Source organism: Physeter macrocephalus, chromosome 18 (assembly GCF_002837175.3).
Source record: "Physeter macrocephalus isolate SW-GA chromosome 18, ASM283717v5, whole genome shotgun sequence".
Taxonomy (NCBI): Eukaryota; Metazoa; Chordata; class Mammalia; order Artiodactyla; family Physeteridae; genus Physeter; species Physeter macrocephalus.
In genome coordinates this window covers 8544026-8568327 of record NC_041231.1, presented here as the reverse complement: position 1 = coordinate 8568327, position 24302 = coordinate 8544026, and the positions used below count along the sequence as shown (strand labels likewise).

Below are 24302 nucleotides of genomic sequence, written 5' to 3'. Positions count from 1 at the left end.
GGCTGAGGGGAGGGAAGAAAGGAAGAGTTTTTAAATGGGTATAGATTTTCAGATTTGCAAGATGAAATGGTTTGGAGATCTATTTCACAACAAAGTGAATATATTTAACACTACTAAATTGTACCGTTAAATAGTAAATTTTGTTATGTGCTTTTACCACAAATTTTTAAAAGTTACACTAACTGTATTTCTGTCTATTTCCAAGTATGCTCTTTGATTCAGCACTTTTGTTTCCTTAAACCTCTCTCCTTTTCTTACATCTAGGCATGAAGATCAACCAACAGATGTCTTTTTCCAGAAAAATGGAATATTCCCTAAATAACAGGACATTCTCTCCAGATAGAAATGAAGACTTTTGACAATAACACATCACTGCAGGGCTTTAAAGACCTAATACAAAAAAAAAAAAAAAAAAAAGGCTTACTAACAAGAATCCAGCTTCTCCTTTCTGATTTGTTCTTTATAGTACCTTATTACTCATAATCGCACAACGTTAAAAAAGAATTCTTTGAAACATAACTTCTTTAGTCCTCATCTAAATTCTATTTCTCAGGCATGGCATGTTTTAAAGGACAATAATTACATTAAAAGTAACTACAACACTAAATGAAATAATTATAATTGTGAGGCTTTGTTCTCTCAGGTGGTACCCCAACACAATCGTTTACAATGCCCAGGGCATGTGCTAAAATGAACATAACCACAGTCAGACACAAAGCAACAACAACTCTTCCCTCACAGACTAAGGAAACATCTCTAGCAGTGAAAAATGACAACACTCGTGAAAAGAAAAGACCCAAACACCACACATGTATGGTCAGCAAACCAAGCAACAAGAGAAGGTTGTTTAGGATTGTTATGTCTTTCTACTGAGAGGACCATTTTAGCATTATGAAATGTCATTCTTTATCTTTAGCAATACTTACTGCCTTAATGTCTAACCTATCTGATATTAACACAGCTTGAACAACAGCTTTCTTTTGGTTAGTGTTTGCATGGTCTTTTTTTCTGTCTTTTTACTTCCATCTTGCTATTTGTTTTAAATTTGTCCCATGTGTTCTTTATTCCTTTATTCTTCTTTTCTATTCATCAAGTATTTTTAATACTCCATTTAATCTCTTCTATTAGTTTTTTATGCATTTTTGTGTTATCCTTTTAGCGGTAACCCTGTAAATTATAGGGTTACAGTCTACCTTAACCACCTTCCAAACAAACCAATCCTCCCCCCAGTCCTTTTTGCTATTTTTGTTGTATATTTTATCTCTACAATGTTTTAAACCTCACTGACAGTCATATTAAAGTTCAACTTTTAACTAACTTAAGGAAATACACATAAAGGCTGTATACAGAATAAACAAAACTAAGTGATACTATTCCAGCTAAATTGATATTTGCCGAAATCCTCTACAGATTTGTAGCCTGGCAGCCAGGTACTCAAGGAATGTGTGTTAGTGTCCAAATTCACAGGCATTGTGTATCTAATTGGCACTCCATGGAATTTATAGCCTCCAGCCTCAGTAGTGTGGAGCTTCTAGAACACCATAGGAACCCTGATGCAACTCCTGGACGTACAGTTATACTGAACAGGGACCTCAACTCTTCCTCTTACTTAGCCTGACATTATCATTTTATCTCATCCTTTCCTCCTACTGGAATATTTCCAAAAATGCTATAGAACAAATTCCTACATTGGACAGAAAGGACTGTTAACTAAACTATTAAGATCTTTTAACTTTGTTACGTTGAATCACATAAAATTACCATTTTTATAGGCTAGAACTGCTCAACTATTGGCAATTTCATATGGCTCAAAGTACTATTTAAGTATAAAACATAATAAAAACCACAGTTTGGTTAAACTTAATCTAGATTTCCTTCACCCAAATCAGGATTTGGAAAACTAAGCCTTAATATCCAAATTCAAATTTTAAAAAGATTATTCTGGCTATGACACTCTAGGTCAATGAAAAGAGAATGAAGTTCATGTTTAGCTGTCCAGTAAGAATCTGAGACAGAAGATAACTACAAAGTTGCTATAGGAATGCTATTTTTTTAGTGGCTACAGGAAGAAACAAATGGATCCTAGTCTTTTCTACTTTACAAGAGTGGCCCCCTATATTTCAAAAGGCTCTGTATGTGCTGAAAAATAGACTAACCTGGATCACAACCAGTAGAAATGAAATTTTTGCTGATTTCTACTTTGAGGACGAAGAAGACTTTAGAGGGCAAGTCTGTATCAGAGTCCCTCACATTTCTGTTGTAATAAAAGCTTCCTTAGAGAGGAATCATGGATTAAACATGAAGAACTGAACATATTTATCTCGGCTTTCTACTAAAATTGAATAACAAAAGGCATATACCCAGTAAGGCACAGCAAACTTGAAAGGAGACAACAGTAGATAAGAGATGTCAATAAAACTCTCTGGGAGGTGAAAAAACGATGGTCCGGTAATAAATGACAGCTTTGGGGTTTTCTCCAGTCATATAAGTACTTGGCAGGGTAGTGGGTGGTGTGAGGAAACCAACAAGAAGCAAGCCTGTTTATGCCAAAAGTATAGAAAGGTCAAGACTTAGAAGTATCAGGGGCTACTCAAAAACAAGGGCATTGGGTTGGGCCTGAAAACAGAAGGACTGGTTATAAGTATTTATAATGAACACTTAGATCAGCAGCTCATTCTCCTAACACACAGGAAGGTGATCGGTCCAGAGTTTTATTTTCTGGGGAAGACTGAAACAAGGGACGAGAAGGATTCTAGACTGAGAGACTCTAGACACAGCTGAGGGCTGGAATGAGGCACCATTCTAAGGACAGAAGGATTAAACTGATAAATGAGAATTTTAGTACTCTTCCTCCTAGCGGAAGGCACTAAGCCACAAGGCAGCCAGGCTATTACCACCACCATCATTCATCCACCAGCAAATGCAAAAGTTTGAATAATCTCTCTTGAAAAGGTGACTGTAGAACTGAAGACAAGACCTACAGATACTGACAAGTGGAGGAGTCTGCAATGAAATGGGTCTCTGCCTAATTACTCTATAGTAAAAAACCATCACCCTACAAGCCTTTCACAAAGGAGTGCTTCCCACAAGCATTTTAATGCCTCCCTCAAACATGAAGACAAAGCCCTGGCAAGAAAGATCCTTGAGAAAAGCCTGTAACAAAAAAGAAAAGAGACTAAAACACCCAGGAAAAAAGAAAAAGGGAAAGAAACTCTGAAAAGACAGAGACTATATAGGAAGTGCAAAAAAAAAAAATCCTTCGACACAAAAGAAAACATAACCTATAAGAATAGGTTATTATAAAAAAGTTTTAATAGAAGAGAAAAAGCACTTCAAAAATTTAAAACATGATAGAAATAAAATATTTTAATGGAAGTACTGGAAAATAAGTTTTAAGGAAATTTCCCAGAAGTCAGGATAAAAAAGAGTCAGAAAATAAGGAAACAAAACAAAATAGGAGATCCAACCTCTGACTAAGAAAAATGGGAGAAAAAATTAAATAAACAGTACAAATGAACTACAACTGTATGCAATAACATGGATCACCCTTAGAAAAATATTTGTGTAAAAAGCAAGTCACAGAAGACTACATAAGCTATAATATCATTTTATAAACCCCCAAACAAGTACAACTAAACAGTGTCACATACAATATGTAATTAAGTATTTTTTTTAAAGTAAAGTGAGTGAAATAAAAAATTTTCAACAGTGGTTGAATCCCATACAGTTCCAAGAACATGGTGATGGTAATGTTCTAATGTTCCCATTCTTTACGTTACGTGGTAGGTTCACAGGTCTTGTGTGTCATAGTACATAAGTTTATTTTTATATGAATAAAATATTACATAATAAAAATTTAAAACAAAATCAGCTTTTCTCCCATCAGGTAAATGCTTGGCAGGTTAGTGGGAGGTGTGGTGAAAACAAATTTGGGAGGTTTGATGGAATAGAAATTAATATTGTAAGACAGTTTTCTAAAACTACTCTTTCTACATCCAGTCTTTGAGCTGTCCAGATTGAAAGGACCCACAGTATCCAGACCAAAAAATGCCAGGGCTCACACCAAGGCACATCATTGTAAAACTTCAGGAAAACAGAGATAAAGAGAAGACTTTTTAAAACTGCGACCCAGAGGACTGCGAATCAGTATGGCGCCAGAAGCTAGTAATACTAGCAGCTAGAAGATAAAGACACAATGCTTTACAAAATTCTAAGGGGAAATTATTTCCAACCTAAAATTCCACACCCAGTCAATGAAGTATTAAATTAAGTATTAGAGTAAAATAAAGAAAATCTGAAATGAGCATAATTTCTGAAAAATGATCTCCTATGCAGCCTTTTTCATAAGGCTCCATGGAGAATGTGCTTCATAAAAACGAAGGAATAAGTCAGTAAAGACAACAACATGAAACCAAGGAAACAGGGATCTTTTATTAACAGAGGAAGGAATTCTGACAAAAGGTGTGTGGTCTTGGACAGCAATCAATTCAGACTATAGGAGAAGTGAGGGCTCCAGGAGGTATAACACCAAGAAAAAGATAAAACAGAAGAACATATGATGCTTTTGAAAGTATTGAGAGAAGATTTATAGTACTTACAGAATCTGGAGATGACCCAATTACAGCTATAAAGAACAATAAAAATTGAAGCAATTAACTCCATAGACAACAAAAAATTGTATAAAAAGGGAAATGTAATCATATACTTTAAGGTTAAGGTGTAAAAAATTTACATTGACACAATGTAAACAATATACTGAAATTTAACTAAAATCTTAGTAAGATGTGGGCAGGAGAGATAAGCTAAATCATCATCTTCATCATAGGAAATCAACAGATGTTATCTAAAACAGAAAAAAATAGAGTTAAGCATATTCCAGAATAAAAACTTAAAAGTTTAAATATGGTTGCCTGAGGAAAGTGGGAAATAGGATCAAGAGTTCCAGTTATTAGAACCTTGTACAGCATGGCTGTTTGATAAACATAAAAATTAAAAAAAATTTTCCTTGGGTTAGATATGCTCAAGAAGATACTTGTTTGTGAGAGCTCTGAGAACCTGAAAGATGGCAGTAAATGAGTCTATGGATACTTCTTCACAAAAAACGTAAGGGAACTTCCTAGCAATCCCGTGGTTAGGACTCTGCTCCCTCACTGCCAAGGGCCCGGGTTCGATCCCTGGTCAGGGAACTGAAATCCCACAAGCCACACGGAGCGGCCAAAAAAAAAGTAAAATAGCAGATTCGTAAGCAAGTATAATATTTTTTATACTTCTGTGTTGAAAAGTGGAAGTCTGTGACTTTTTTTTTTTTTTTTTTTTTTTTTTTTTTTTTGTGGTATGCGGGCCTCCCTCTGCTGTGGCCTCTCCCGTTGCGGAGCACAGGCTCCGGACGCGCAGGCCCAGCGGCCATGGCTCACAGGCCCAGCCGCTCCGCGGCATGTGGGATCTTCCCAGACCAGGGCGCGAACCCGGTTCCCCTGCATCGGCAGGCGGACGCGCAACCACTGCGCCACCAGGGAAGCCCGGAAGTCTGTGACTTTTAAATTCTTGGTTTCAACAATTCTCTGAAGGACCAAAGACACAAACACATATTGAAATAAAATTAATTTTTTAAACATCATTTGTTCCTGTCGCTTATTGTTGGCCTAAAGTCACAATTCAGTCTTCCTTTATCAGAATGCTTTTCAGTGCTTCCAGCTGTGATTTTAAAAATGGTACTAGGACAATACTGAATTGTGAAGCCACAGACAGTGAATGACAAGAGATGCAAACTAACAGGAAGAAAAAAAATCACAAGGGTACAAATCTTAAAGAGAGATAAAAGTATCTATAGAAAAATATATGATTAAAACATTCAAATTACACAAAAAAGAATGGCTTTTGTTATTTTTCACATTGAACATATGATATTGTGATTTATAATACATGTCTATTTTGGTTTTGTGTCCATGGTTCCTAGATCATGGCTCCCAAGACTCTTGGAATTCCTAAGGGGTAAAAGCAATGGGAGTGTCTTGTTATAATATTTGGTGTTTTGTCCTCAGTTCCTAAAATAGCTTCAGAGTATAAAGGTGAAATGGCTGTCTTATTATTCATAACAAGCCCCTTTCAACTACACCTGAATTTGTGCGAATGAGGTGACTTTTATAAAGCCCCTAGGTAACCCATGGATGGCGGCTAGTTACCAGGGGATCCAAACCATGTGATTAGAGGGTTGGAACTTTCAGTCCACCCCATCCCACCCAACCCAACCCTTACCCTAGGGAAGGAAAGAGGGACTAGAGATTACACTCAGTCACCAGAGGCCAACGATTTAATCTATCATGCATATGTAATGAAGCTTCCATAAAAATCCCTGAACCATTGGATTTGGAGAGCTTCCAGGTTGGTGAACACACAGAGTTCCTGGGAGAGGGCACGGAAGCTCTAAGTCTCATCCCACATACCTTTCCCTATGCATCTCTTCCATCTGGCTGTTCCTGAGTTACATCCTTTTGTAATAAAGCTGTAGTGTAGTAAGTAAAATATTTTCTCAAGTTCTTTTATCCGTTCTAGTAAATTAATCAAACCCAAGGAGTGGGTCATGTGCAGGTTCTAGGACCAGCTGGTCAGAAGGACAGGTGACAACCTGGATTTGTGACTGGCGACTAAAGGGGAATGGGAGGCAGCCTTGTGGGACTTAGCCCTTGACCTGTGGGATCTGATGCTATCCTCAGATAGTGTCAGAATTGCATTAAATTGTAGGACACCCAGCTAGTGCTGCAGAGAATTGCTTGGTGTGGGGGGAAAAACCCCACACATTTGGTAACCAACAGTGAAGTGTTCTGTATGAGTAGTAACGGAGAGACACATAGGAATGTTTTTTCCTTATACAAACATCAAAGTCTTTTGCAAAGATTTTTTGCCAGTCTCAATGGTAGTTAATTTTTTTAAACCTCATTTTTAGGTAAATCCCACTAAAAGAGTAAAAGATAACTACCCAGTAAAGTTAGTCTGGATGTGACAAACTGTGTCTCATCTAAATGAGGAAACTGATTTATTTTATTCAATTGATTTTATTTAGTAAAACACTAGAGCCACAAATCCTCATAATGATGAAAACAAGATGTAAAAGTCGATGGACCTAGAGTCTGTCATACAGAGTGAAGTAAGTCAGACAGAGAAAAACAAATACCGTATGCTAACGCACAAATATGGAATTAAAAACGGTACTGATGAACCTAGTGGCAGGGCAGGAATAAATGTAGAGAACAGACTTGACACGGAGGGGAGAGGGGGAAGCTGGGACAAAGGGAGAGAGTAGCACTGACATATATACACTACCAAATGTAAAATGGATGGCTAATGGGAAGCTACTACATAGCACAGGGAGATCAGCTTGATGCTCTGTGACAACCTAGAGGGGTGGGATAGGGAGGGTAGGAGGGAGGCTCAAGAGGGAGGGGATATGGGGATATATGTATACATATAGCTGATTCACTTCGTTGTACAGCAGAAACTAATACAACATTGTAAAGCAATTATACTCCAATGAAGATTAAAAAAAAAAAGATGTAAAAGTCAAGCTTATCTTGATCTCTGTACCAAGCTACAAACCTCTGTACCCTAATGCAACAGAAGATAATGAGACAGAACTGTAAGCAGACAACAAGGAATACATATCACAAACTAGTAGGCAGACCCAAGGCAGGTAATTTATACTGTGGCCTAAATTCTCCTGAGCTATAATCAGATCATAAACCTTTATTTCCATTCTCACAAAGCTAAACTTCTGATAATTAGAAAATAGACTGAATTCTATCTTTATGCAAAGAAACTTAAGCAAGGTCACCTTATACCCTAAGGCCCTCTAGGCAAACATTCCTAGGAAGAATATATTAATCTCACACATATTTATCTGCTTAAACTTAATTTGATTCTATGTTCAGTGTAACTCATCACAAATCATGTAAAGACAATATATGATAACCAAGGAATATGGAAAATGGAAGAAAGCTTATTAAAGAAACATTTCAAGTCATAACAATCGCACTTAATAGTAACAAAATGGGGTAGATTATTTTCTTCAGCTGTTTTGCATTCTTGCAGCAGACAACAGTTCCAAGGAGTAGAAAACTTGGACCCTGTTCTTTTGCTAGAAGAATGTACAGTTGTGACCTGAACCATCTACAATCATTGAAAACAAGTCTAATGTTGTTGGAAAGCCTGTGGTGAGCTTAAGCCAGAAAGCAATGTTTAAGATATTCTAGTCCTAAGGTGGTTATTTAAATGTGCATTTGCATAACTGCCTAACAGAAGAGTTTTACTAATAAACCAAGAGTATGCTCCCTAAGACTGTATATGTTCTAATAAGCCTCTATTTTGGTAAAGTCCTAGAAAACAGTTTCCACAGAGCATCCATATGGGGGAGGTTATACCAATCTTCAGTTCCTCTGAAGCACTAGTCCACTATTAAACTTCTTACAAAGAAATGCTCAGAAATAAATCAGAATTAGGGCTCTCTTTCACTCTTACGGCCTTTCATTCATTTCGTGATTTTTACATTGTTAAGAGAAAAGTGCTGTTGAGATGCAAATCTTCTCAATAAATATAGGATCAACCATTATGAAAAAAAATCTCAAGTTTTGGTGATTCCAGTATCACTTTTAGATTCATTGGTGCAGAAAGGCTTTTTGCCTCTGTGTTAACAATGAGCATTTCGTGATTTTTACATTGTTAAGAGAAAAGTGCTGTTGAGATGCAAATCTTCTCAATAAATATAGGATCAACCATTATGAAAAAAAATCTCAAGTTTTGGTGATTCCAGTATCACTTTTAGATTCATTGGTGCAGAAAGGCTTTTTGCCTCTGTGTTAACGAGAGAGAACAGGGTATTATATAAACCAGGAAAGAAGAAAACCACCAACCACAACAGAAAAACTTCAGCAGGTACTCTATAGCACTGCAGTCACATTCACAATACTCAAATCAAGATATGTATAGTGGGCTTCCCTGGTGGCGCAGTGGTTGAGAATCTGCCTGCCGATGCAGGGGACACGGGTTTGTGCCCCGGTCCGGGAAGATCCCACTGCGGCTGGGCCCATGAGCCATGGCCGCTGAGCCTGTGCGTCCGGAGCCTGTGCTCCGCAACGGGAGAGGCCACGACAGTGAGAGGCCTGGGTACCACAAAAAAAAAAAAAGTGAAGAAGTTGTAGGTTTATTGCTGACTTACCTTTGTTAGTTGGATTTCACAAACCAAGCATCCCCTCACCGAAAACAAGGGAGTTTAGGGAGAAGCTAAGGTTTTTGTTTTTAAGGTGATAGAATTTTGAGGTTTAAAAGATGAAGCTGTTCAAGTTCTACTGCAGAACAGACTAACTTTAATGAAATAGTACTTATATATGTTATATGGAATTTAACAAATCGAAAACACATTTACTAAGCCATCTGTGATACTATACACTTTAAAATATTTGCTCATCTATTCTAAACTTGTTTTCATTTCTCCCTCTTTGATATAATGAAGCAGAGTAGATGATAAAGTCCATTGTTGGAATCCCTTGTTGCTTATATATTTACTCTCCCATTTAGTCAGGCTATAGGCTGGAAAGATACCTTAATACTTTTTCCTACGTAGAGATGGCTTGAGAATCAGAAACCTTCAAATTTCTAAAGTTGACAGCAGAAGAGCTGAGCAGAGGTTTGGATGAAGTTCAACAACTTCCTAGCATACTTCTGAGCCAGATCTTCATTCACAGCCTAACTTCCCTGCAGTGTTTTAAATTTAAGTGCTCAACCTATGAATTCCTATCTATAGTCCCAGAATCTTAGAAGAAATATCAGAAGTTGTTTCGTCCAACTCTCGATTGGAGTCGTGGATTTTTCCTACAACATGCATGATGTGTGGTTCTCCAGCCTTTGCCTGATCACCCCAAGGCAGCCTACCTCAAAACTGGACAGTTCTATTGTAAAAATTTGTTCTTATATTGTACTAGTGTCATATTTCTAAGACAAGTACAAATGATTTTCATATTATCCAAAAATTCTTTAGAGGGAAATTATCCTGACTTTTAATTTTGGTCTAAATACAGGATACATGTGCCCCAGTGTGTATACAAGACAATCAATGAGTCATGGAAAGAAAACATTGTAACTTTCATTTTTATTCACCCTTTTCATATCTATTTTTGTGTTACATGAGATACATAATATACAGGAACAATTATATAAAATATTAAAATACATAAAATATAAAAACATTAGAGACACACTAAAAGGTACGTGTGAGCAAAATAATTTGGAGGCCACTACTCTAGATAGTTAATGAACTTTCCGTTATTTTTTTAAAAAATTAGGTCATAGGAGGCCTACCTATATGATTATGAATTTTCAATAGATATTAAATACTCATAAACAGTGTACCATCAACCATGTATAAATAAATGTTCAGCATCAGACCTTAAGGGCACCCAAATAATCTTTTCAAAATATCAAAATAATAAAGTGACTTTCTTGGCATAAAAGTGCAGAACTAGTGGCAAAGAAATGGACTATCCAACTCTCCATCAAGCTTACACCATGCGTGTGGCAACTGTGTACACGTACACATACACTCATACATACGTACAAACATACACACACGCCCAGAGGGGGGATAAAGACCTGTGAGGATATCTTTCATTATCCCTCCAACCTAAATCTAAAAATTCAAACTAAGTTGACTGAATTTATCTACCTTTAAAGGCCTAAGCTGTATTCTCTAAAATCTTAATATTGGAAGTGATCCCCAGAACATACCAAGTCCATTTCCATTAACATTGAAAATACTGTTATCATTGAAATTAGTTTTCAAGTACATTACTGTTTAGAGCACACTATCAAAATGCTTTATTATAGCACACTATCAAAATGCTTTATTATTTGTTCATGTTGTCATAAGTAGTATTCTAAAAAGAAGGCAACGGAATGATGAATGAGTCTTTGGAAAATCACTATATCTAGCACCTTTAGAAAGGCGAGCACATTTAAATTAAATTAGGCTTTCAAAGCACATTGTCTACTTTCTGTTATTTAAAACCAAAACAACCTTATTGACCAAAGTAAAAATCCTGAAGTTATTTACCAACCACAGGGTCTCTGCAAAAGTTCAGAATTTGTGCCAACATTTGTTAAAAATTAGCTCCAAAACCAGGTTGGTAATTAAAAATAAGACTTTGGGATTATTATTAGGGTTAACCAAGAAAATTGTGTTTAAAATACACTGCAGCCAGTAAGAATCACTAGTACAATGCAGAAGAATTAGCAATTTCATTAAACAATACGCTAAGCAGTACCAGAAGGTATCAACAGAGGGCCTCTAGAAATAGTGGTAGTAAAGCTTTCTAAACACATCTTTCCCAAGTAAGCCAGGAAATGAATTAATTCCCTGGTACAGATATTTGCTAAAAAGAAAGTTTAAGTTCAAATTAAATTGTCAACAACTGATTAAGACTCCAGCTCAGAAGTTAAATCTGGGAATTTCTCTTAAACTAAAAAAATTCACCCCCAAACCAGGAAAGCAATATTCAAATATCAAATACTGCTTTCCAGATTACAACATTGCACTGTAGGATCAAATTTTTCTAACAGTTTAAACAGAAGTGCCAGCTCTTCAGAATATTATTTTTTTTTTCAGAATATTATTTTTTAAAAGACTATGTGACGTCTAAGAAGATCATAAAGTCACAAATACGGTGGAAAAGCAACATTTGCTATCTTACTATCCACTATCCTGAAAATAAGTAAATTGCTAACAAGAATTTCTTCCTCTTAGGGCCCTACAGACCCAGACCAATTCATATCATCACTTCTGATTTTCTGAGAGATACTTTATTACAATTTCAGTGGCTGAAATTTCTATTACTTTGAGCTGGGAATTTTTTTTTTTAAGACAAAACAAAAAGTTCACTAGAAAAGTCTTCTCTTCTAACAGTCTCAAAATTACTGAGCATCTATATTTTTAAAGCACTATCTACAAAATTTTCAACTGCTCTGAATTAAGTTTTATGACTTTCACCAGGTGAAAATCAAAGATGATACGAAAAATAAGTCACACTGCAAAAAGGAAAAACAGCTTCAAAATAGAGTTGTGTATATTAAAAGAAGCATGTAAGACCTTAGAATTAGAAAAGCGATAGCTAAGCTCTAGTCACCACTGTAACCATATTTGGACATTGTATTTTGTTCTGGAGACCATAATTTAAGAATTACTGAAGAACTAGAACAACAGAGAATTGATGGATCAGTGTGACTAAGTATTCAAAATTACAATGTGAAAGAACACCCTAGCGCTTGCTTCAGCAGCACATATACTAAAATTGGAACACAGAGTACAGTAACACGGCCCCTGAACGAGGATGACATTCAAATTCGTGAAGCGCTCCATGTTTTTCATGGGCCTCTAGGGTCCTTAGTGAATTGCTTAAACCACAAATTTAAATCTGTGACTGCCAAGAATCTTCCTGATTTGGAGTTTCCTGGTGGAGCCCAGGGAGATTCCAAATTCATTTGGCATCCCAGAATCTCACAGCTAGAAGCCCATTCTTTAGGTCAGTTTTCTCTTTGAGCTACCTGCTCCAGACCTTACTGATGGCTACAAGATTTTTCTTGGCAAGACCCACAGTAGCAAAGGGTAGTGGTCAAAAGCATGACTTTTGGAGCTAGAAAGACTTGTTTCTGATATCCAATAAACTTCTTACCAGTTGTGTGAACTTGACAATCACTTTAACCGCAATTTTTTGTTTCCTCACTTATGCTATACAGATAACTTCACAGTACAGTGTTTGCGAGGATTCACTATTGCATTCTACACTTAGAATGCTTGGATAAATAAATATTTGCTGAATTAAACAATAAAAAAAAATATCCCAAGGACTAGGGATTATTAGCCTCGAGAAGGGACTATTCAGAGACAACACACTGCGAAAGCAATTCATACCTGCAGAGGCAGTACACATTCTGATGGGCCCTAACTGGAGAAATACAAGGAACCAGATTTCGGTTTAACATGTTAGATTTGCCTAACAGAGGCATCCACAAGTAGAATGGGCTTCTTTGGGAACCCAGACAACCACTTGGGGAGAATGTTACCAAGCTGAATGACTGCAGAAGTACCCCCCAATTTAAGATGTTGTGTTAATTCAAGGCTCAAAAAGAGAAGTAGAACTTTCTTAGGACAATGCTCCAGCACTCTTGCCTTACCCCTCCAGATGGCTATAGAAACTTGGCAGGGCAGGGGATGACAAGAAAAACACAATTAAAAATAATCATTCCTACTAACTGCCATGTTACCTGCCACCAGTCAGAATATCTGGAGGCAAAGATAAATCAGTCAATTAATTCTCATTTCCTACTTTTATTTTTTTAATTTATTTTTTATTTATTTATTGATTTTTTTTTTTTGTGGTATGCGGGCCTTCCTCTGTTGTGGCCTCTCCCGTTGCGGAGCACAGGCTCCGGACGCGCAGGCTCAGCGGCCATGGCTCACGGGCCCAGCCGCTCCGCGGCATGTGGGATCTTCCCATACCGGGGCGCGAACCCGGTTCCCCTGCATCGGCAGGCGGACGCGCAACCACTGCGCCACCAGGGAAGCCCTCATTTCCTACTTTTAAAACAGTGGAGGTTCGTAAGACTGTGGTTACTTTTGGACTTCGAGCAATTTCACTGTGGCCTTTTGACATAGATATGAAAATGAGAATTACTTCTTTTTTTTTAGTTAAATTTCTACTTTATTCATTTCTAATATAAGAGTTGATTATCAGACTTCAAATCTTGTTTTAATTTAATCGTTAAGATCAACTGTTTAATTTTTTTCCTTAGGTGATTCAGGAAAATTAGTCTACTTAGATGTATCTTCCAAATGGTTGGGAGGTTACCAATTTTTTGGCAGTCTAGAGCCTTCTAAGATATTCTACACACTCTTTGCCCTTATATTATACTCTTCACACTAAGTACATGATAACAAACTTACAATATTAAAGCACCTGTGCTTAGTAGAGTCGAGCAAAAGACTTAGACTCAGCCATGTACTAGCTCACTAGTCTTAGCCAAATTAAAAAATTTCCCTAAGCCCTACTTACCTCATTTGTAAAAAGGGAGATCAGACCTACCTCAAAAAGCTGACATGCAACTTAAATTACACAATGTGGATGTGTAATTTAAATTACACCAGATACTCAAAAAGCTGAGTATGATCCCATACAATGATATTAAAACAAAGTCACTTCCATAAAACATTCCTGCAAAGACTACTACCAACTACACGGAAAAGATTCTCAATTATCAAATGAGTCATTAAAACTCAGTATTTTTGGGCTTCCCTGGTGGCGCAGTGGTTAAGAATCCTCCTGCCAATGCAGGGGACACGGGTTCGAGCCCTGGTCCAGGAAGATCCCGCATGCCGCGGAGCAACTAAGCCCATGCGCCACAACTACTGAGCCCGTGTGCCGCAACTGCTGACGCCCGTGAGCCTAAAGCCTGTGCTCCAGAACAAGAGAAGCCACCACAATGAGGAGCCTGTGCACTGCAACACAGAGTAGCCCCTGCTTGCCACAACTAGAGAAAGCTCGGGTGCAGCAACGAAGACCCAACGCAGCAAAAAAAAAAAAACCCTCGGCATTCTCAGGGCAGGTTTCTTGGTATCTTAAAGCCATAAGAAAGATGATAAAGGATAGTTCTCACCTTCATCCCTTAACTATAATTCTGCAAATTATTTTATGGTTAATATGAGACTTTAAGTATGCACTCTCTTTTCCACCCCAGCCTCAACCTCACAATGCAGAAATAGCTCCATGGAGGCTATTTAACTGCCTATCTAACTAAATAGAAGAGGCCTTATTTTACATACTATATATAATTAATACACTTTTCCTTATTATTTTATTTAGATATCTGAGAGTCCAGAATGTCATTGCTCATATTTTAATTATGAACAGTATTAAAATAACTATAGGGAATCATTACGGTATTCTATTTCCATTGTTACTGTAAAAGATGACAAGAATTATTTAAAAGTATTAACATAAGAAACCAAACAAGGGTAGTGTTGAAATCAGCCTTTGTCACTGCTCTTAGATTTCTGTCCGCATTCAAAAAGCTTATCTAAGTTACCAGTATTTGGAAAAAGGAAAAACTTTCTTGTCCCCTACTTGACAGAACTGGTGTTCTTCGATTCTCTGACATAGTCAACAGGATAAAGAAGCGAGAACGCTGAACACAGAATCAGAAGGAACCCAGGGATCTGGTCCTGATATCACTCATAATTTAGCTGCGTTATCTCAGGCAGGTTTTAACATTTTTGGACCTGTAAAATGAGGAGCTTGATTAGGATTAGCCCAAAGGCTGAACAGTCTCTGAGTCTTTGCTAATCACCTGGCAATAGCCAGCGATCTTTTGACTGAAAATCATTTGTGTTGCAAGGGACTCATTTTGTAACCGAAGGTTTCTAAATTCTTAGCTTCCTTGTTATTACAATATCGAAATCTGTGTCAGGGTTCCTCACTCTAGTAAGATGTTACCGTGATAAAATAAAATGTAATTGTCAGTTCTTAATAAATATTTGACTTGATCTTGGGCTGAAGATATGAATTTTTTTTTTTTTTTTTGTGGTATGCGGGCCTCTCACTGTTGTGGCCTCTCCCATTGCGGAGCACAGGCTCCGGACGCGCAGGCTCAGCGGTCATGGCTCACGGGTCCAGCCGCTCCGCGGCATGTGGGATCTTCCCGGACTGGGGCACGAACCCGTGTCCACGGCATCGGCAGGCGGACTCTCAACCACTGCGTCACCAGGGAAGCCCCAATGAATATTTTTATAATATATAAACCAATAAATCTTTGCTAATCCTTTTTACAAAGGGATTTGTCATAATATTAATTTTTGAAATCAAACATGTTTTATATATTTTAAATGATTCTATTTAGGAAAAAAAGATGTTTTCAAAGTCTAACTATACATAAAATGAGAGACACAAATTAATGCATAATAAATATACGCTGACCCTGAAGTATGAAAGCTCAAAAGCGAAAGCCAGTCTGCTCCCACTGACTGACAAGATCACAGGACATAATGAAGTAACATCAAAATAAGTCAATTTTTAACCAACATTTACTAAAGCCCAATATTATGCTAACTGGACAAAGTTGCCTATCTCTCTTTAGATAAAATGCTGTACTATGATCGCTGAAGAAAAACCAATCTGTTCTAGTGATTATCTTCTATAATACATGATCCTGGTCTGTCCTTCTGCCTATTTATTTACCTATAAGTCTTTGGAAGCTAACAGTCACGCGACAAATCCTTGTAACAGGGTTCTGTATAAACAGAAGAGTAGTAGACTTTGAGTGCTAAAATTCTCCCCCGCTGCTAAGATTCAAGGCTATTGGTAAAGTACTCAAATCTCTTGTGAATAAAAGGGGAAAGCAGAAGTTAAGTCACATACTACAATACATTCCTTTACAGGTCTAATTACTCTAAAGACTCTATATATTTTGCAATATAAAGGAAAAGGAGGTTAAATTTAACTTAAAGAGTGAACTTGACTTTGCATTATGTTGAGCGTTCTCACAAAAGCTGCTGCTTGGAACAGAAGGAATACAAATCAGATTTAAAAAACAAAACCGAACAAAACTTGAGGAGCCATCCCTATGATGATAACTGCATGATAAACTTAGCAAGGTCAAGAACATCCTATCTATACCTTCAATTCCACTCTTAGGACAACCATATTAAAAGTCAACATAGGATCATTAAGGATAATAAAGATACCTTTTGGGTCACTACATATACTATATTAAAAGAAACATACACATTCTGGACCTCTAAGCTAGGGTCAATAAACCTAAAAGTTACTTCCTTTGGCACGCAAGTTTTGTTCTATAAAGTACCTTTACTGGAGAACAACTAAAAAGCCAAAATACATCTTCATCTCTAACTTATTCCTACTTTTGCATTCCCATATGATTCCCTTTCTTGATAGGGAATAAAATATTCCCTTAACAGCGTCAGCAACCTAACTGACACTAAATACACAAAAAAGAGAGATCTGTATTGGTTTTCATTTAAAAACTACAATTTTCAACTGTTTTTTAGGAAAACAGACATTATTTTACTAGTTGTCCCAAGCATATCTTTGGGTTTTAAATTTTGTTTGTCTTTATTTTAAATTCTAACATTGTCATTAAATTCTACCTACTCTACTATTGTCTATTCCATTTCCATAGTTAACAATTCAGTTCAGTATTTTAAAAGAGCACCTACCACTATATGATAGTCACTACTCAGTCCAGCCCATATCCTAACAATTCCCTGTACTAGCTACTTCTCAAGGTATAATCCCGTCATTATTAATGGCCTGTCAGTAGGAGTCATCCCCTCACTTCCACCTACTTCTCCTGGTCTAGGGGCACCACCTTGTGGTCAGCAACGGGAATTACCCTTCCCATCATCTCATTTCCTCCCCCGTGGGAGAACATTGCACCTGGGCTTTCTGGTTTTGCTCGCAGCTCAATTAATTCAATCTTACAAATCTCCCTTTCATTTGAACAGAGCAGAATGTCATCCTGGTGCAATTTACCACAGAGGATAGAGTTCCTTATTTATAAACGCTGGATAATTCACTAACTCTAAGTCTACAAATTATTTGTTACTGAGTAAGAATGAGAAGGAATGGGTTTTTGAGAAGTAATTCAAAGATGAACTACAGACAGCAGCGGGTGCTGAACTCTGTATGCCTTTTCCAGCGTTGGCCTCAGCTGGGAAGTCCTTCCGGGCCTGCGCAGGCCCGAGGTGCCAGCCTGGAGGCAGTGTAAGCAGCTGGGGCGGTGCTGCATGGGACCTCCAGTACAGGAGAAAGGTGACAGGTGGTGCCTTTCCCTTGAGCCTGGCCCGCAGCTGTGTAGTCCCACTGCATGGAAAAATCACATGTAGGCCTGGAAACCATGATTCTATCAAAGATGGTTCAGACTATTCAGTGTGAAATCAACCCAACATTTTGGGCTCTTAGCCACCAAAAAGTGGGAACTACAACAGGAAGAGTAATCCTACCTCTCTCCTTCTACCTCACCTGCCTGCCTCAACCCTTTCCTCTTTTCTCTAATTTCCAGATTCAGCCAGGCATTACAAAAAAATTCCCTTTCTTGAGAGAAATGTGCTCTCATGCACCTCAGGAGATTTCTTTGTGGCCTATGGTTTTAAATAGCCCATTTATTTCCCAGAGGGTAGAAAATCAATTTTATGGACCTTCAAACAGATGTAATAACCATCATGAATAATAAAATTAAAGTGGCAAAAGAATTTCCCTTTCTCTCTGTCCAAACTGAAAGCAGCCCACAAAACTTTCCTAACTGCAGCCTAATAAAGGTATATTACTTTTTCTAAATTCATCTATAAACAGGAAAGTGATCAGTGAGCTCTGAAGTAATACTAACCTTTAAATAGAGAACCAGGATCACTAACCTCAGTTTCCCTTCACACCTGAATGTTGTCTTAGAAGTTGGTGGATGCTTATAATACAAAGCAGTAACTTCTTAGCTGAGCTCCCTGATACCTCAGCTATTTTTTTCTTATTTCATTCCACCTTGAACGTAACTATTAAAAAAAATCGAATATGATATTTTCAACACGCAGCCCCCCTTTCAAAAATATATAATGAGGGGTCCCTATAGCCAATCACATCATCAAAATTATTGTTTCACATTCATTATGCTAAATCAAAGATCTCTACCCTAAATTGAAATTTTAGAAATCAGCTATATATAATCATATGCTCTTCCAATCTTATCTCTCATTACTTCCTCTAAATTTCTTACTGGTCCTCATACTGGTTAGGCCCTAGGGTTCTATGTGGGGTATAAATAAAGATAACTAGCACATGGTCCTAGCTCTTGAGAGGCTCACAATTGGGGCTTCTTCTTCTTCTTTTTCTTTTTTTTTTGTAAAGGTCTCACATACTTTTTTTTTTACGGTACACGGGCCTCTCACTGTTGTGGCCTCTCCCGTTGCAGAGCACAGGCTCCGGACGCGCAGGCTCAGCAGCCATGGCTCACGGGCCCAGCCGCTCCGCGGCATGTGGGATCTTTCCGGACCGGGGCACGAACCCATATCCCCTGCATCGGCAGGCGGACTCTCAACCACTGCGCCACCAGGGAAGCCCTTCTCACATATTTATTACTGAGCCAAACACTAGTGCAGAAACACTGACACAAAGAGAAAAATCATTTTCCCAATAAAACACATCCAGCTGTTCTGATGGTAGTGATGTTTTCAGAGTGATACGGTAAGATGCAAGTGACCCTGACACAGCATAAATATGTGTGCCATCTCACGTGTGGGGCTCCTTACAGACCCAGCTTGGTTCTTCTCCTATGTCTTCTCTTGGAGACATACCTGATTTTATTACCAGCTTTCATTCGAATCCTTTGGGAAATGGGACGATTCTGCTTTTGTTTCTTGGCCAGGAATCGCTGGACCCTGAAAGTTTGTGAGAAAACATGGCAAGGAGCAAATTCAACCGCACATAGGATGGCGGAGAAGAAAGAGGAATTGATTCTTCTTCTTTTTTAAAGCACATCTCAGCTATTTTGAAACGTGAAATCTGCATGTATTGTGTTGTCTTACAATGGAGAAGATCTATACTGAGTGTGCTTCATACTCCTAAAACATCTCCAAGGAGCATATTCTCTATAAAGCCCCTGTCAACAACTTGACCCCATACTTAGCTCTCCCTTCTAGGAACTTCTACTGTCCTTAATTTCAGTAACAGCTGATTATATAGTGTTCTCTAGCAAAGCTTTTAACTGCTAAGAAAGGGTTATAATATGCGATAGATATTAGTAGCCTCAGCCCTCTAGGTGGCCTACAGTGATTGGATCAACTGCCTCAGTTGTAAACATATCATCACTTTATCCTGCTTCTAATTTTCAAATTAGAAGTAACTTTAAATATTATTTAGTACAATGACCTCATCTTGAAAATGAAACCTAGAGAATTTAATTTTTTTAAGGTCACGCTGATATTAAAAAAACAGAAATAAGGCACTCTTAGAACCCAAAACTGCAGGCTCCTGGCTTCTGAGCTTGATTATACCACATTACACTGTTTCTTTAATTGCCACTTACATAAATCTTGCTGTCCCAACAAGACTGTGAGGTCTCTGAAAATAAGGTTGTAACATGATTTATATGCAGCTCTCATCTCTCTCAAAGTGCCAATCTCCAACTGAGGAGTACTTAAGGGATAATTATTGGTGGGATAAAAGTATCTGTTGTAAAGAAACGTCCCATTTAATTAAAAAGATAATTTTAATTTACATATCTAGAAATGTGTTTGAATAGTATAAACATTTGCGTGTATTCATATATGTACATAAATAGAAAATGAGAAAGAGGACAAATACACTTTAGAAGAGTGACCTGAAACTACACCTTAGACTAGGCAACTTGACATGACTATTCTAAAACCTACACCTAAGCACAGCAAGCTTGTTAAAAACAAGACAACAGGCCCCAAATGGAGTCACTTATGCTAATCCTCACATCGTCAAACTGAGAACTAAATTACAGTTTTGCCTCTCCCAGAAATGGACTCAAACCAGCCAATCAGGAATTGCCTGATCAGCATTAGTTAGGTAACCCCTGCCATCCTCTACGGGGAAAGTAACCTAGCAATAACCAATATACTTTTTTGCCTAGTATAACTTCCTTGTTCCTGCTCCCTTCGGCCTATAAAAGTCTTTCGTTTTGTACAGCTCTTCAGAGTTCCTTCTATTTGCTTAGACTGAATGCTGTCCAATTCATGAATCGTTGAATAAAGTCAGTAAGATCCTTAAATTTGCTCAGTTGAACTTTGTTTTTAACAAGATGAAAAGTACTAACACTTAAACCGTACAACATAAGTTTAAATAATGCATACAGCTCAAATTCTCATTAGTAAGAACTATTCTAAGTATTGCTCCTCACCCATCTGGCACATGTAGACAGGAGGCTATGACTTACAGCCCTGATGTGCATTATCATTTTCTCCCCTTAACAATGCCCCCCAAAATCCAATTTCAGTAAAATTTCTTTATAGTACAGGCCTTTGGGACCTTCCCCTTTGCTCTTCCCTCTGCCTGGTCTGCTCTTTCCCTAGTTATCTCCTCACATCCTTCAGGTCTTTGCTCATGTATCAGTGAGGTCTTCCCCGATCACTCTGCTTAAAATTTCCTGCCCTAGAATTCTTTATCTTCTTTCGCAACTGTCATATTGTGCATTTTACTTATATGTTTTGTTTACCTCCTCTTAAACTTCATCAGGGCGAGTATTTTTGTCTGTTTTATTCACTCGTATATTCTTAGCACCTAAAACTGTGGTGGGCAAAGTATGGGCCAAGGCCCAGATACTGTTCACCACAGTCAAACCCAGGCATGCCCATTCATTTACATATTATGGGTGACTGCTTTCATGCTATGACATGGTTGAGTAGTTGCAAGACAGACCATATGGTCAAAAATATTTAAATGACTATTTACAGAAAAAGTCTGTAGATCCCTAACCTAAAACAATGCTAGGTCAAACACTCTATAAACAATATTGAACAAATGTACGAACAAACATACATAGGGGGAAAACATTTCTGATCCCACGGTATTTTATAAAAGATATAACAGAAGAGCATCTAAACTAAGATATCACCATGAAAGCCTTTAGTATGCTTAACCAGGTTTGTACTTTCATCTATACAATTTTTCATATTCCACCATCATAAACAAAGAAAAAAATGGCCAGGAGCACTAAAGACGAGATAGTTAAGTGACTTGCCTAACATCACTTGTTAGTAAATGGCAAATCAAGGACAGAAGATTTTTTTTTTTAACACTATTTTCCATTATAATCAAGCACATTTTAATCAATTATTTTATACTCTTCTATTTGAGAATGGGTATAAAATCTGGCTTTATAATGTTACAAGTAACCTGACTGTTTAAATGTTTGACTCATCATAAAACAACAATTACAATATACAAAAACTTGAGGGAACTGAACCAAATTAAACTACTCTGAATTAGCAGGCCTCCTTTCTCCTCTAAATCTACTGTCCATTTCTCCCCTGATGTCACCACATTATTTTTAAACATAACACTAGCCTAATACTGTGGCATATTAATATACAATTGACCCTTGAACAACATGGGTTTGAATTGCACAGGTCCACTTACATGTGGATTTTTTTCAATAAATATAGCACCTGTATTTTCATCTTACAGATCTTTAACTAAGTGTGGGGAGAAAGTTTGTGTTTGATTAGAGATCACAATAGTGAATTCAAAAGAATTAGGGCTTGAGTGCGGATTCTATCCAAACCAAACTGTTTCAGCTTCCTGTCCTTGGGTGAGTAATTTATCAACTCCTTTGGCGGTTTTTTGGGTTCTTCTGTTTTGGTTTGGTTTTTTAGGCAGTTCTACACTTTATAAATCGTTTCCCCGCCCCCTCAAATTCTTTTCCCAATCAGGTTGCCACACAATACTGAGCAGAATTCCCAGTGCTACAGAGTAGGTCTCCGTCGGTCACCCATTCCAAACATAGCACTGTGAACATGTCAATCCCAAACTCCCCAACTATCCCTCCTCCCCACCCTTCCCTCCCTCCCAACCATAAGTTCGTTCTATATCAATTCCTTTGTTTTTGATGCAGAGATGGCAATATGTGGATTTTCAACTGGGTGGGGGATTGGCACCCTTAACTCCCACTTTGTTCAAGGGTCAACTGTACTACACTGAAATTTCAAAGCATTTACTTAAATAATCTCAATTTACAACCATGAAGTGTATACTTGACTTCTGAACCACTATGAATCTTACCATTGCTTCAAATCATGGCCTATCTCTAACCTACTGTCATGAAAACATGTATTCAATTGCCAACTCCTTAAATTTTGATTCTTTCATTGGGCCTCTGCTGCAATAATTTAGTAGTTTTTCTAAAATGTTTTATGATGTTGCATAAAATCTACATCAAAGCTCATTATTGTTGTCTTCATAAAGAATCCCTTTCTTGACATACTGCTAATTAATTCCATTTGCCTTCCAGGGACATACTACTGGGACCTTCAAAATCTTTCAAACTGACTACTGTTATTCTCTTGCTTTGATCTCTGACTGCTCTATTTAAGGCAGCTAAGACCCTGCTTTCAGTATCATCCTTTCTTGCCTAGATTCTACAACAGACTCCTAACAGGTCCTCCGAGTATCTACCCTCGACCCCCTGCAGTCTATTCACACAGCAGCCAGAGTGATCCTTTTTAAAAAGTAAGTCTTTTTTTTTTTAGATTCCATATATATGTGTTAGCATATGGTATTTGTTTTTCTCTTTCTGACTTACTTCACTCTGTAGGACAGACTCTAGGCCCATCCACCTCACTACAAATTTCTTTCCTTTTGATGGCTGAGTAATATTCCATTGTATATATGTGCCACATCTTCTTTATCCATTCATCTGTCGATGGACACTTAGGTTGCTTCCATGTCCTGGCTATTGTAAACAGTGCTGCAATGAACATTGTGGTACATGACTCTTTTTTTTTTTTTTTTTTTTTGTGGTACGCGGGCCTCTCACTGTTGTGGCCTCTCCCGTTGCTGAGCACAGGCTCCGGATGTACAGGCTCAGCGGCCATGGCCCACGGGCCCAGCTGCTCCGCGGCATGTGGGATCCTCCCGGACTGGGGCATGCACCCGTGTCCCCTGGATCTGCAGGCGGACTCTCAACCACTGCGCCACCAGGGAAGCCCCATGACTCTTTGTGAGTTATGGTTTTCTCAGGGTATATGCCCAGTAGTAGGGTTGTTGGGTCATATGGTAGTTCTAGTTTTAGTTTTTTAAGCAACCTCCATACTGTTCTCCAGAGTGGCTGTATCAATTTACATTCCCACCAACAGTGCAAGAGGGTTCCCTTTTCTCCACACCCTCTCCAGCATTTATTGTTTGTAGATTTTTTGATGATGGCCATTCTAACTGGTGTGAAGTGATACCTCATTGTAGTTTTGATTTGCATTTCTCTAATGATCAGTGACGTTGAGCATTCTTTCATGTGTTTGTTGGCAATCTGTTATGAAGAACCTAGGGGCAGGACAGGAATAAAGACACAGATGTAAAGAATGGACTTGAGGACACGGGGAGGGGGAAGGGTAAGCTGGGACGAAGTGGGAGAGTGGCATGGACTTATATATACTACCAAATGTAAAATAGATAGCTAGTGGGAAGCAGCCGCATAGCACAGGGAGATCAGCTCAGTGCTTTGTGACCACTTAGAGGGGTGGG

At 38.0% G+C, this 24302-nt stretch overlaps 1 protein-coding gene and 1 non-coding gene across 15 annotated transcripts in view; one reads left to right on the top strand and one right to left on the bottom strand.

Moving 5' to 3' along the window:
• The window catches only part of TMCC1 (transmembrane and coiled-coil domain family 1), a 163088-nt gene that overhangs the window by 123305 nt on the left and 15481 nt on the right, over positions 1 to 24302 (bottom strand). Inside the window, exon 2 of one of the 14 annotated variants that reach the window (XM_028479831.2) lies at positions 19397 to 19480. The exons of the other annotated variants lie outside the window; for them this stretch is intronic. Coding sequence (XP_028335632.1) covers positions 19397 to 19480 — 84 coding nt within the window. The remainder of the gene's footprint in view (positions 1 to 19396; positions 19481 to 24302) is intronic. 14 annotated transcript variants of the gene reach the window in all.
• LOC112064993 (U6 spliceosomal RNA) lies at positions 12303 to 12406 on the top strand. The gene has a single exon (XR_002891781.1). It is a non-coding gene; the product is annotated as a U6 spliceosomal RNA (small nuclear RNA).